Source organism: Macadamia integrifolia, unplaced genomic scaffold, assembly GCF_013358625.1.
Source record: "Macadamia integrifolia cultivar HAES 741 unplaced genomic scaffold, SCU_Mint_v3 scaffold1901, whole genome shotgun sequence".
In the NCBI taxonomy this organism is placed as follows: domain Eukaryota; kingdom Viridiplantae; phylum Streptophyta; class Magnoliopsida; order Proteales; family Proteaceae; genus Macadamia; species Macadamia integrifolia.
The window spans coordinates 87452-102852 of record NW_024868410.1 but is presented as its reverse complement, the minus strand read 5'-3'; the positions used below and the strand labels follow the sequence as shown (position 1 = coordinate 102852).

Sequence of the window (15401 nt, the reverse complement as noted above, 5' to 3'; positions counted from 1 at the left end):
CCGATTGTAATCCAAGACCGACCGACCAAATATAAAGTGTATCATGCCCTCAATAACTAAACCCGATTAGTTAAATGGGCGGACACGATGTAGCCTTTGAAAGTCTTCAAGCCCAATTAAACTCGACCGAAACCGAACCGGCCGGACCGATTGACACCCCTACACTAATCTATTGACTGATAGGGCTGATTACGTTGATGTCCTTTTCAAAGTGCACTTTTAGGGAATGAGGGGATGCATCTTCTCATTGTTTTGCACAGGGTTTGACCTTTCCACACAAAACCCTGTCTTCTTGCTTCGCTCCACTATCCACTCCCTCACTTTACTGTAAGAGCCACCACAAAATCCTCCTCCGTTCGCTTCAAATCCTCTCTTTTCCTCTGGTAAAACCATAAATTCCTGTGAAAACCCCCCCCTGTTGCTTCCCTCTAGTCAGTCTCTTTCAGCACGAAACCCTCTCTGCCTCTTCTTCCTATTTCCCTTACTCATCTCCTGCTCTCTTCTCTCACTAATTGTCTGCAAACAAGCTGGTTGGGGATTTTGGTTCCAAGTGCTCCAACACTAAATACACGAACAGGGCACGAACAGTAAAGGTTCGATTCTATCTCTCTTCTTTCTTTAGCTATCTCTGTGGATGATCTAGTGGTTGTGTTGGGTTGCGCTTCCCTGCTGATGGCAATTTTTTATTTTTATTTTTATTTTTATGATCAATTATATTACAGAGCAAAAAAAAAAAAAATGAAAGGGCAACCTATAAAAGAAAATAAAATCTCTCTTCATGATGCTATGTTGATTGTGTTGGTACCCTTTACCTTGAGTTACTGAACTGGACAGTTGAAGGAGGGGAAGCTGCTACACAAGTTTGTATAACAGATGTTTGAAGCAAAGGTTAGAAGATGAAGTGAAATTTTAGCAATATTCCAGTTTATGTTGCTCACCTATAATTTTATTCTATACTATCAGAAAATTAACCTTACCAAAAAAAAAAAAATATCAGAAAATTTATGATGGATTGGTGCCAGAGTATGGTACCCATATGCCCTAACTTGTTCTTGAAATACTTTTATGGGAGGTTCTTTGGCCTGTCAACAGTTTGTCCCTACCTAAAATTTAATCCACGTTGATGTATCCATATCAAACTTCTATTAGTTTCGTTTAGTGAAGTTTTGAAGAATTATGATAGACTGCCCTGCATTATTAAGGAAATTAAACTCTTATCTCAATACAACAAGTGGATCTTATATGAAAAATTTCCTAGTTAAGAAGTCCATACTCCTTGTGAGCAATGGCTGCTCTCCATAGACCATCTTCCCCTACCTATACAGTTATTTTATATACATTATTTATTTCATTGATTTTAGTGTCCAAAGTGCCTCCTTTGATCTCTTGGCTTGAGTACTACCCGTCTAGTCTACAAGATGGCCCATTGTTTTGCATGGTGATTTCATTCCTCCTTTGGGTGTTATATATAAGAAGGCCTTCCCCACACCACACTTCAGAGAACATTGGTTCTCAGTGTTAAGCATTGTTTTGAGTATCTCAATCCTATTGCTTTATGATTGTTTTTTCTGTTTATTTTTAATAGGAAATGAGTGACGAGGAGGGTGAATTTTTTGAATGTCAGCATGATTCCTCCTTTCTAGAAAGAGTGGTACCAATGGGCCCTTTTGGTTTCCCAAATCTACTGTTACAGAAGCCACAAGTGGTGAACGAATTTCAAAACCTTCTAGACAATACCAAGGCTGAATTGGCAAAGAAGAATGATGAGCTTAATGAATTGCGAAGTCTGCTGGAAAATACCAAAGCTGAATTGGTGGGGAAGAATGATGAGCTTAATGAATTGCGAAGCCTCCTAGACAGTACCAAGGTTGAATTGGCAAAGAAGGATGATGAGATGAATGAATTAAAGAAGCAAAAGATTGATCAAGATTGGAATCCTGAACAGTTCCGACTGTCTATTGTTGCAATCACAAACTCAATGAAGAGAGTGTTTGTTGACTTTGGTCTTGAGCCACCAGAAAGTGGAGACCCAAAGTCTGTGTTGAAGTTTCTTGAGATGCTACATAATTTGATCCTTCACAATGAATTCAATGCCACTTTCTTTGTAGCCGCGAATGGGATATTGGCCTCGATTACAAGTCTATTTGAGAAACGTAGTGGCTTAAGCATTGGCATGGAAACAAATATTCGTAATCCAGCCCGTCTTATTGAGAGTCTATTTACCTTAAAAGGCTTCATGGATTCCCACTTCTTTATTGATGGTAGTGTTATTGTCGAGGATTTCCGTCTAATGAACAAGGACGATCTCCCAATTATATTTCGGGATTCTACAGCAGATGTGGCAGAGCTGAAGCAGAAGAAAATAGGTACGAAATCAATGGATAACATCGACGAAAACTCCATCTTCTACGGGTATTTCAACATTCCAATGGTGGGGATGTTCAAGGGTATTTTGACGAGAGTTCATGTGAACTTGCCAGATGAGATCATGGTGAAACTTCAAGTAGGCAAACATAACCTTAATGATAAGAGGTTTTGGTTTGTCAAGGCCAACGGTGCAAGTATATTTCAAATAGAGCTTTTGCGTCCTGAAGATATCAAATTCACCCCTTCTCGGGTCTTAGGTGACCGGACCGACTATGTGGGGTTTTTCCGTAGGATGAATAGAATCTTTGTTAATGAGAAGGGGACATATCTCAAATTTGACTTTATTGCTGGCAAGTATTCAGGACCAGGAGCTCCTTCTGATAATACTGTTCTTTATCATATTAAGGAAGGTGTATTGTTTTGTCCTTTTAAGATGGTGCAATTTGATGTGAATACACCTACAACAGATATTGTGCAACGAGAAGTTTATTTACCTGTGTCAACCGCAAAACAATTTGGGGAGAATGATTCCTCTTTTATTGTGGAGGCAGCTTTGGGCCGCGATTGTGCTTTCACATTCAATGACTTCTGTTTTGTGGGAAAAATAACAAAAACCTCCGGCACTTTCCGTATGAATGCTCTTGTCAACTTGTTTTTTGAACAAAGCCAACACAGGGAGAACTGCTATGTTGATGCTTTAGCAACAACTTTCTTTGTTTTGAAAACAGAGAAAGTAAGATCGCGTGTTCACGATGATAATCAGAAGTCTCCAAAGTTTGTTTAAAAGGACCTATGGTTTATTTTATACTTTTGTTTTAGTTTGTTATATGGTAAATATATATGCCTGAACTGTAATGATTTCGTACTAGTTTTTGTACATACAACACATGCTATTATATAGCAGTATTATGGAAAATGATACATATAGTATTATATTGCCATATTTTATTTTATTTTTGCTAAAAGATAATTGTATTAAAAAAGAGGAGAAAAGAATCCACAACATCATGTATCTCAGGCAATTCAAATCCACGGTCTTGGTGATGAAGAAGACTGGCCCTGTTGAGACCAATTCACCGACAAAGCGGCACCTCCGCACATTGTCATCGGAAGCCAAGGGGGCAGCATTGAATGGTCTGGAAGATGTGCTTCTTCAACCGCCAAGAGCTTCTTCAGAGAAGAAGAGTGACAAGTACTTGAAGAATAAATACGGCTATTCATCGATGTTGGCTTACAGAACAAGAACGGCAATGGAAATTAGTTCTCACGAAACTACCCAACAACGAATCGAGATTTTGAGATATACAAGATAGAGACTCTAAACGAAGAGTTGTTGGATGAGGGGATGCCACAGACGAGCATGTCAGACTGGTTGAGGAAGAATGTAAGGGATGAATATGTGGGAATGAAGGCAGAGGCAGAGGTAGGGGAGGAAATGATGAAGATACCGCATTCCATTGAACAAAGGAGGCGATTAGAGAAATCGAATTAAGGGTATCTTGGGGTTTTAACTCGTAAGGGTATTTTGGGGATTAAAAGAAAAAAATCAGTTGATTTAACAGCGATTTCTAAAGGTTGGGATCGTTAGATAAAATATTTTTCTTGGAGGGGAGGTGAGTGATATTTTTGAAAAGATGTTGAGTTAAGTTGATATTTTACCATAGTTCAGGGAGGAGAGTGGTATTTCCTAAAACATAAAATAAAATATAATAAAATAACCAATTGCCCCAAACTGCTCAAACGAGTTCTGAATCCCGTTCCAAGAGTGTGGTAAAAGTAAAAAATCTGTAGATCCGAAATTGCTGAAACCAGTCCAGAATCCCGTTCCAAGCCTGTGATAAAAGTAAAAAACCGAATGTCCCTAACTTCAAGTTCTTCTTCTGATATCTCTCTACAAAACCACTCTCTGAAGGCTCTCTCCCTAGGCACCTCCAACCACCAAGCGCCCAGTCCTTTGCATTACCCACTTCTGCTTTTTCTCTCCTTGTTTGATTCGCTTGTTTTTTCAAGGTACGTAATTCTCCTGAACTTAAGTCATCATATCTTCATGGAATGAGGTTTTGGGTTATAAGTTTGCCTATGAGGCATCATCGTTTAATCAATTATTGCCTTTTAGTGTTAGGTTTATGTAGTTGTTTCTTCGCTTCTTTCTACATAAGTCACAGTGTTCTTTTACTTAGGAATAGCTTGCACATTCCTGGGAAAGATAATTATAATTAATGGTTACTGTGTGCTCTGTTTTCTGCAATTCGCTTCATTGTGATTGTTTTGAATATCTCAATTCCGTTGCTTTTTTTTGATTGCTTGTCTATGTTTATTTTTGAATAGAAAATGAGTTGGTCATCGAATGATAATTTTTTTGTGAACGCAAAGTTAGAGGTCTTCTCGGTAGACCTCTTTTCTGAACCATTAGAATTGACACAAAGCAAAGCTGTCATCTACGACGGGCCAAAGAGTGATGATTTCAAGAGGTTCTTGTGTTCTAAGAACTTTCGAGTAAACCGCCAGGGAAAGGCTATTGTACGTGTCCAAAAACGTGATGACGATGGTGAATTACTTGAATGTCAGTATGATAACTTTGTTCTGGAAACGGTGGTACCATTGGGCGCTTTTGGTTTCTAGAATATACCGTTGCCAAAGCCGCAAGCAGTGAACGAATTGCAAAGCCTCCTGAACAATACTAAGGCTGAATTGGCGAAGAAGAATGATGAGCTTCATAAATTGAAAAGCCTCCTGAACGATACCAAGGCTGAATTGGCGAAGAAGAATGGTGCACTTAATGAATTGCAAAGCCTTGCGGACAATACCAATGCTGTATTCCGACGAACTATGGTTGCGATCACAAACTCAATGAAGAAAGTGTTTGTTGACTTGGGTCTTGAACCACCGGCAAGTGAAGATCCAGAATCTTTTTTGAGGATGTTACATGATTTTATCCTTCACAAAGAACTCGGTGCCACTTTCTTGGTAGCGGCGAATGAAATACTGGCTTCGATAGTAGGTATATTTAACAAATGTACCGGCTTAAGCATTGGCATGGAAACGAATAGTCCAACGACTCCAGCCCGTCTCATTAAGGGTCTCTTTACCTTAAAAGGCTTTATGGAGTCCCGCTTCTTTATTGATGGTAGTGTTATAGTCAGGGATTTCCATTTGATGAACGAGGAGGACCTCCCAATTATCTTTCAGGATTCTACAGTAGATGTGGCTGAGCTTAAGCAGAAGAAGATAGGTACAAAATCAATCGATAACATTGATGGAAACTCCATCTTCTATGGGTATTTCAATATTCCAATGGTGGGGATGTTCAAGGGTGTTTTGACAAGAGTTCATGTGAACTTGCCAGATGAGATCATGGTTAAACTTCAAGTAGGCAAACATAACCTTAATGATAAAAGGTTTTGGTTCGTCAATGCCAATGGGGCAGGTATATTTCAAAAGGAGGAGCCTTTAATAAGTCCTGCAGGTATCAAATTCGCCCCTTCTTGAGTCTTAGGTGACCAGACCAATTTCTTAGAGTTTTTGCTTAGGATGAATCGAACCTTTGTTAATGAGAAGGAGACATATCTCAAGTTTGAATTTATTGCCTCCAAGCCTCCAATATTCCAGGGTTGGTTTGACAATATAGTTCGATATTATGATAAGGATTTTGTACTGCATAATCCTTTTAAGTTAGTGCAATTTGATAAGAATGAATGTGCAATAGATATTGAACAATGAGATGTCGCATTCCCTGGGACTTTCACAGGTAAAAGTGAGAAATATGCTACCTGGATTGTACATGAAGCTCTGGGTAACGATTGTGCTTTCAGGTTCAATGAATTCTGTTTTATTGGGAAAATAACAAAAGCCTGCAATACTTTTCGCAACAATGCTTTGGTCAATGTCTTTTTCGAACAAAGCCAGCATGTGCAGAATTGTTATGTTGATGCTCTAGCAACAACTTTCTTTGTTTTAAAAACAGAGAAAATAAATTCATACAACAATGATGGAAAGAAGGCTCTCGAATTTATTTAGGGGAAGTCTATTTGTAACTGAGATAGTTATCATTGTAATTATACTTCTTTCATTTTTTTTTTTTAACCCTTATTTATATCTATATTTTGTTTCTACATTGCTTTTATTGTAGTAATTATATATGTTGCCCTTTTTTTACACTTATTTACATTAATGTTCTCTTCTTACACTTTCCCCCCTCTCTCTTCTCTCGCTTCCCTTTTTTACCCTTTTATATCTGTTGTTCTGACTCCTCCTTCTTCCTCTTCCCTCATCGTTCTGGTATCTCTCTCCCTTCCTAGCCCACCACATCACGCTACCCAAACTCCTCTACCCGGCCCATTGTTCCCCACCACATACCCCACCCACTATGTGCAATTCTAGGTCCGCCCTATTCCTGCCCATACCCTGACATTTACCAGCCCCATGCCCCACCCTTGGGCCCTGACACAAACCCCCTCCCCCGGACCGGCCCTATCATTCAAGGCTTAAAAAATAATAATAAAATAAAAAATAAAATAAAATAAAATAACCAGAAAAACCAATTATAGAAGAGACAGATGGATGCCCTCCACCAGCAGAGCTTCTTCCACCTCCACTAGCAACATATGATGGAGATGAGGAGAGCGACCCAAGAATTCCACCACCAATGGTGATGACAACACCCCTTGTAGATTGGCTAGGACTCACCAGTGAGGCAGTGACTCTCACTTCTCATACGTTGTTCCAAAGCCTTGGAATATCGTCCTCTGCAAAGCGAACAAGGGGAGAACTGTTATGTGGATACTCTAGTAACAACTTTCTTTGTTTTAACGATAGAAGAAAAAAATCATTGATCAATAATGAAAATCTATTAAATTTATGTATTACGCCCTATAGTTTATTTTGTGTTTTTTTTTATCTAAATTTGTTTAAGTTTTGTTATATAATGTGGACAAACTTTGATGCTAGCCTGAGTTCACTGATCGCACTATTGTATTATCTCTTCCTAATAGGTTTCAGGATGGTTGTGCTTCAGGGGTTTCATGCTGTCCTAGAAAAGAGACGCCACTTCAGTTCTTGTTTGTTACAGTTTTGAATTTGGATACCGTTTTATGGGTCGCATACTTGCCTACTTGGATAGGTGACCATTGTTTCGGTTTTATTCTATTTTATTCCCAGCTGTCCAAATTTGAATGCAGTAAAAAAATGCAAAGGTTTGTTCGGACTTTAGAAAGAGGCACCTTATAGTTGTTGGCTAACTAACAAGAAGGTGCCTCATTTTAAAGCTCATCTCTCCTTATTAGGGCGTTCTTAGAACATAGCCAACCCGGGGTGAATGTCAGCATCAACTTCCCATAGGTGTAATGATTCTTCACGTACAATTTAATGACATGTCCTTTTTCTTTCATAAAATACCCCCTAAACACACTTAGGCACCGTTTGATAACGTTTCTGCTCTTTCTGTGTCTAAAAACAGTAGAAGCGGCTTTTCACGTTTTAAGAAACAAAAACGGATTTTTTAGTGTTTGATAAACATGTTTTTCGAAATGTTTTTGCAGACATATGCCACTAAAAAACCCAATAATATCATCAGATGCGTAAAAGGGAGAGAAGGTATGGTTGCCTCTTTTTAGGTTTAAAAAGTTGAGAGATTTATCGGGCGCAAAAGCTTTTTTTTTTTTTTTTTTCTCTCTCTCTCTCAAATCCGTTTCTAGAAACGACAAAACAAGTTAGACTTATTTCGTCAAAATCATTTCTAGAATTGTAAATAGGCGTAAATTTTGATTGATGTTTATAGAAACGGGTGAAATGGAACAACTTTATCAAACGCTATTTAGGCTGTTTCTCCGTTTCTAGGAACAAGAAAACGCAGAAACGACAGAAACGAAATGTTGTCAAACGGTGCCGTAATAATAGTAAGAGCCTAAGAGGGGCATTTACCCAAATTTAAGAACAGCTCTAGTACATGGTTTGAGGAATTGGACCGGATGGATAAGAATCGGTTGGATCAATATTGGCCTTGAATGATCCCAACCAATTCTTAGCCATATTGATGGATGGAAAATTGATTTTAAACATTTAAAAGAAGACACAGCCACATTTAAAATCAGGAGCATTTTTGTTCGATCATGGCCGATCCAATCTAGTAGGCAGTAGACACAGCCACATTTAAAAGAAGTGGAAATGCGTCGGCAGTGGCACTAGTGGTTCTGTAAAAAGAAATCCTGATGAAATCGCACTTACTGTTTTCTTTCTCACAACTCACATGGCCCATACAATAACTTTTGAATTTTTCTTGGCCTTTTTTTTCACTCTTTTTCTCATCTCACCATGAGTGCTTTTGCATTATTAAAGTTAATTTCAAAATTTATTTCTTTTTTGCCTAACCCACAAGGTTGCTTTTGTGTGCCTAGCTAAAAATAAAAAATAAAAAAGTTTGCTGTTACCAACAGAACACTGACTGGAGCTAAGCTGAGTCACTTGGTTTTAGTAGTCTCTCCTTACTTAGCCCATTGACTGGATTGATCAACCAGAATAAGAGAATAGTATCACATATTTTCACCTTCAATTACAAGACTCATTGTAGAGAGAGGACTTTGAAGGCATCTTTCTACTACATTATTAGTCCATAGAAAGAAAAAGTAGCAAGGTAATAGAGACCTCCTCTTGTTCTTCATACCCTGCTTTTGACACAGTGTAGGATCCAGTTTTCCTCTTTAGCGAGAAAGATCTTTTAAGTTCCCACTCTAGCATCACTTGTCAGTTGTGACTTCATCTGCAGAAAACTGAACTGTTATCCAATGATGATTCTTTAACAGCTGATTGCAGCAAATGTTAGAAAATGAAATGAAAGTTTAGAAATATTCTAATTCCTTTAACTCACCTAGTCTAAACCATCAGAAAATTTATGATGGATTGATGCCACAGCATGGTACCCATAAGTCCCAACCTGTCAACTTTTTTGCATGGGTCCTCGCATTCGTCTTTGCTTAGAATCTCCACGTAGCCGACCCCGTTAAGTTGAGATAAGGTTTTGAATTTTGTTGTATCTTTATTTTCTTCTGCAAGAAAATGCAAAGAAAATATGAACTTCTGTTTGGTGGGTCTGCTGCACCTCCAAATATTCTTCATAGTTGGCTAGGATGCTGTCAAGTTTTCATGCAAATTACTCATCCTCAAGGGACCTTAGCTTGTGGGGTAATTGATTTCCTCACATTCCTCACCTCTTGACTTTTGGTATTTATTATTTACTATTTAATTAGTGCATTTAATTGATTCTTGTATTTTCTATCTTTAATAGATGGTTCGGTTTGGTTTTGGTTGGAACCGACGATTTCTAAACTGAAATTAGAATCAAGCCAAAGCAAATTATAATATCAAAATTAGAACCGATATAAAATTGAGTTAATGATTCGATTCGATTCAGTTAATTTGACTCGATTTTGAATTCGATATTCAGTTTCGTTTCAAATTGACATCCTTAGAAAGATGAACTAGTGTGGATAATATACTGCACACAATATTTTATTAATGCATGTAGGTGAAGTAGGAGCTCTACACAAGTTTCTTTTTTATACTGATTGTGTTTCTGTCAATGGGGGGCCACGTTTAGTTGAAACCCATTCAATGGTGAGAAAATTGGGTTATTAGTTGCGTAAGCTATAGTAGAATTGGAGGTGATTGATTCTTATTGAAGCTACCATGACATCTCGGTGTGAAAGAGAAATCATAATGAAATTACTTTCCTGTTCTCCTCACAACTCACATGCCCAGATGCCCATAGAGTTGCTTTTGAATTTTTCTTGTCCTTGTTTTCACAGTTTTTCTCATCCACCACATGATTGCTTTTGCATTATTAAAGTTAGTTTACGTGCCTTTTTCATTCTTTTTATTCCACTCATTTTTGTTGTTTGCCTTTCGTGGCCCATGTTTTCTTCTTTTCCTTTCTCTTTTTTTTTTTGATAAAGATTCTTCTTTTTCTTTCACGCGTTTTCTTTTTTACCTGACCCACACGTATTTTTTTTAGTGAATAAATAAATATATCAAAAATTAAAAGAAAAAAATTGAAATTACAAGGATAGAGACACTAAGCCCCGGACAAAACAAAGAGAGTACAAAAAGACCAAAACATCAAAAATCAACTTGTCAGATCATCCTACGATTTTTCAAGAGGCATCAGATTATTCAATCAGCCAAACAAAGAAAATAGAAGAAAACTTTATATGGTGACTTTTTATAGGAACGCAATCCTAAAATGATACAAAAAAATAATAAAAAAAAAAGAACAAGCAATGCACACAGATTTATAAGGTTCGACAGGGTTGCCTACGTCCTCAATGACATGAGATCATGCTTTACTATCAATAGAGAATAGGGTTACAACGCTCATTCTTCACACCTCTCAGTATTGTTTGTATTACAGAAAAAGAAACACTCGCTATAAATATATAGCGAAAAACTCTAATTGTTGAGACGCCTGCACCAGTATTTCTTGGATTAAACTGTGACGGAATACAAGACATCATACATAAAACAAAAATTCAAGTGTCTACCCAATGAAGTTCCTCGTCTTTTTTTCCTTAACTCTGGTGCTTCCTTCAAATTTTCTAGATCATCTTCTTCAATGACACAATCTAAGGAGGCTGCATGATCATTTCGCTTCGAGAGATACGATCTAGAGCGGTTGCATCCCAATGTAGAAACGCAACCCTAAAACGATGCAGAAGATAACGGAAAAACAAAACAAACAATGCACACGGATTTTACGAGGTTCGGCAAGGTTGCCTACGTCCCCAGTGAGATGAGATCACTGCTTGTCTAGGTGCTACACCAGTACTCCCTGGATTAAACTGTGACGGAATACAAGACATCATACACCAACAATCTCCACCTTGGCTTGAATTCTATCGAGCCTCCTGTAAAGATAACTTGTAGACGTCTTTATCATTGTACCTCATTAGAGGTACAAACCCGCACCTGTTTGGTGCGTCCCTCATCTTCAACAATGAGTAATATTAATCAAGTCCAAACAGGACTCGAACTTCTCTGTAGTAACTGGCTTTGTAAACATATCTGCAGGATTGAGATTTGTATGAATTTTTCTCAAGTGAATACTGCCTTCTGACACAAGCTCCCTGATCTTATGAAATCTCACATCAATATGCTTTGTCCTTGCATAAAGCACCTGATTCTTTGCAAGATGTATGGCACTCTGACTGTCACAATGTAACACTGTACCTCCTTGCTCCAATCCCAACTCACGAACTAGTCCAGCCAACCAGACTCCTTCCTTGGCAGCCTCAACTGCTGCCATATACTCTACCTCTGTAGTGGACAATGCAATTGTAGACTGAAGCATCGCCCTCCATGATATAGCTCCACCAGCCAATATAAACACATACCCTGTAGTAGACCTCCTCTTGTCTAAATCACCAGCATAATCAGAATCAACATAACCTGCCAATTCTGTAGAACTTCCCTTGCCACTGAACATAACACCTATATCTTTAGTCTTGCTTAAATATCTGAAGATCCACTTAATTGCATTCCAATGCTCCTTCCCTGGATTACTCATGTATTTGCTAACAACACTGACTGCATGAGACAAATTCGGCCTGCTACAAACCATAGCATACATGAGACTCCCAACTGCGCTAGCATAAGGGACTTGAGACATCTGCTCCACCTCCTCATGTGTTGTAGGGCATTCCCTTTCAGATAACTTGAAGTGGCCAGCTAACGGAGTGCTAACCGGCTTAGCCTTTTCCATATTGAAACGCTCTAGCACCTTTTCAATATACCTCTTCTGAGTTACCCAAAGTTTTCCTGCATTTCTATCTGTAAGGATTTCCATGTCAAGGATCTTCTTAGCGGCACCAAGATCCTTCATCTCAAATTCAGCACTCAACAAAAACTTCAAAGAGACTATATCATGTTTGTTCTTTGCAGCAATGAGCATGTCATCAACATAAAGAATCAACAAAATAATGGAATTATCACTTGACACTTTATAATAAACACAACTATCATACTCACTTCTTGTATAGCCAATCTTCATCATGTGGGAATCAAAGCGTTTGTACCACTGCCTAGGAGATTGCTTAAGGCCATAAAGCAACCTATTAAGCAGACAAACATGGCATTCCTTTCCCTGTACCTTGAAACCTTCAGGCTGCTCCATGTAAATCTGTTCCTCCAAGTCACTATGAAGAAATGCAGTTTTCACATCAAGTTGTTCAAGCTCTAAATCATACATGGCCACCAAAGCAAGTAGTACCCAGATCGAAGTGTGTTTCACCACTGGAGAGAATATTTCATTGTAGTCTATCCCCTCCTTCTGTGCATAGCCTTTGGTTACAAGTCTGGCCTTATACCTTTTACTCTCTTTCTCAAATGCTGCATATTTCTTACGAAAGATCCATTTACACCCAATGATTTTTCTTCCCTTGGGTTTTTCCACAATCTCCCAAGTCTTGTTCTTCTGTAGAGATTCTATTTCCTCCATCATAGCTGTCATCCATTTATTATACTATGCATCACTCAAAGCATCATGGTAGGAAGATGGATCACCTGTACCTATAGTGAGGGCATAGGCAACCATGTCCTCAAACCCGTATCTCATAGGTGCTTTGTGAGTACGCTTCCCTTTACCCTTTGCCACAATATAGGGAACTTCTACTGCTTCCTGTTGTCCTGGTAAGTCACTTGATGACTCATTCTCTCTTGTTATTTCTAACTCACCTAACTCCACCTGCACAGTAGAACCTTCTTTATTTTCATTAACTGCTTGTGAATTGTTATTTGACTTCACTATATGAGACTCATCAAACACAACGTCTCTGCTAACCACAACTTTCTGTGAACTTGGATCCCACAACTTGAATCCCTTTACACCTTTCTTAAAACCAAGAAAGATACACTGATTAGACTTTGAGTCTAACTTGGAACGCTGCTCACTCTCAATATGCGCATAGGCTGGATAACCAAATATTTTTAGAATAGAATAATCTACTGGTTTTCCTATCCATACCTCTTCAGGAATTTTACAATCAATTGCCTTTGATGGAGGCCTATAGATGAGGAAACATGCCATGTTCACTGCTTCTGTCCAAAATCTCTTGCTCAACCCTGCATTCAGCATCATACTCCGAGCTCTTTCTAGAAGTGTTCTATTCATCCTTTCAGCTACACCATTTTGCTGTGGTGTCTTTGAAACTGTGAAGTGACATGTAATCCCTTCAGCTTTGCACAATTCTAGAAACGGCTTGTATGTGTACTCTCCTCCATTATCTGTTCTCAAGTATTTAATTTTCTTTCCTGTCTTCCTTTCTACCTCAGTCTTCCATTCCTTAAATTTAGTGAACACCTCACTTTTATGCTTCATGAAGTAGATCCAGACTTTCCTTGAGTAATCATCAACAAAGGTCACGAAGTATTCTATCCCACCTTTAGATTTTATTGTTGAAGGACCCCATACATCGCTGTGTACATAATCAAGCACCCCTTTACCCTTATGTTTTACAGTTTTGAAACTAACATTGCACTGTTTTTCGAACACACAATACTTGCAGAAGTTCAGTTTACAAGTTTTGACTCCCTTCAACATTTTCCTTTTATGAAGCTCCATCAATCCTCTTTCTCCCATATGTCCTAACCACATATGCCACAGATAGGTATCATCTGTATTAAATACTACATCTGTAGTCACAGATACTCTACCTATAACTGTGCTCCCTATGAGTCTGTATAGGTTTCCTGCTAACTGTCCCTTCATGACAATCATTACACCCTTAATAACTTTGAGAACTCCACCTTCTGCTATGTACTTGCAGCCATTTGAGTCAAGTGCCCCCAAAGATATTAAGTTTTTCCTTAATTCTGGTACATGTCTCACATCTGCTAAGGTTCTTACTATCCCATCAAATATTTTGATTTTGATAGTGCTTATCCCAATGGTCTTGCATATGGCATCATTCCCTATTAGAACAGACCCACCATTATATGGTTGATATGTATTAAACCAATCCTTATGTGGACACATGTGATATGAACATCCAGAATCTAAAATCCAAGAATCAGAAGGTTGATTCTTACCTGATGATATAAAGAGTACATCTCCATCATCTCCATCTGAACTGTCAGCCACGCTAGCTTCCTCAGATGCCTTATCTACACCTTTCTTCTTTAAGTCCGTCTTCCTCTTCAAGCATTCTCTCTTCATATGACCTTTCTTCTTACAATAGTAACAAGAGACCTTTGTCTTTGCCCCTTTTGATTTCGATCGTCTCTTCCCAGATCCCTTCTGATTTGATCTCCCTCTTTCCTGCTCCTTGTCACCGTCGAAAAAACCTTCTCCTTGAGATTTCGTACTACTGGCTTTCTTCCTTGTGTCATTGGACATGAGGGCAGCTACGACTTCATCCATCTCAAGGGTCTCCTTCCCGTATAAGAAAGTCGTTACTAGGTGATCATATGATTCTGGGAGCGACGACAGCAATAGTAACGCCTTGTCTTCATCCTCGATCTTAACCTCCAGATTTATAAGTTTACTTATGATCTGATTGAACATGTTAAGATGCTCTAATAGATTCGTACCTTCCTCCATCTGTAGAGAATACAATTGCTTCTTCATGAACAACTTGTTCGTTAAGGACTTCGTCATGTAGATGCTTTCAAGTTTTGTCCATAACTGCAGTGCAGATTCGATACCCACAACATATTGTAGGGCATCATCAGAAAGATTTAATCGAATAGCACTTACCGCTTTTTCTTCCATCTCTTCCCAATCTTCGTCAGTAATTTTTGCAGGTTTCTTCGACTTTCCCAACAACATTTTCGCCAAACCTTGCTATATCAGAAGATCCTTCATCCTTTGACGCCAGAGGGTGAAATTGTTCTTCCCATTAAACCTCTCGATGTCATACTTGACATTCGATCCCTTCCCTGCTATCGTGATAGTAAACCCTAGAAAACGGAAACCTAGAGCTCTAATACCAATTTGTAGAAACGCAACCCTAAAACGATGTAGAAGATAACAGAAAAACAAAACAAACAAT

At 38.5% G+C, this 15401-nt stretch overlaps 1 protein-coding gene across 1 annotated transcript; it reads left to right on the top strand.

The window, feature by feature from the left end:
• Positions 1–264: 264 nt before the first annotated feature.
• Positions 265–3308, top strand: LOC122065144. Its single transcript, XM_042628951.1, has 2 exons — positions 265–593; positions 1586–3308. The coding sequence occupies exon 2, from the start codon at positions 1589–1591 to the stop codon at positions 3149–3151; it is 1563 nt and encodes a 520-aa protein (XP_042484885.1). The 5' UTR covers positions 265–593; positions 1586–1588; the 3' UTR covers positions 3152–3308.
• The last annotated feature ends 12093 nt before the right edge of the window (positions 3309–15401 follow it).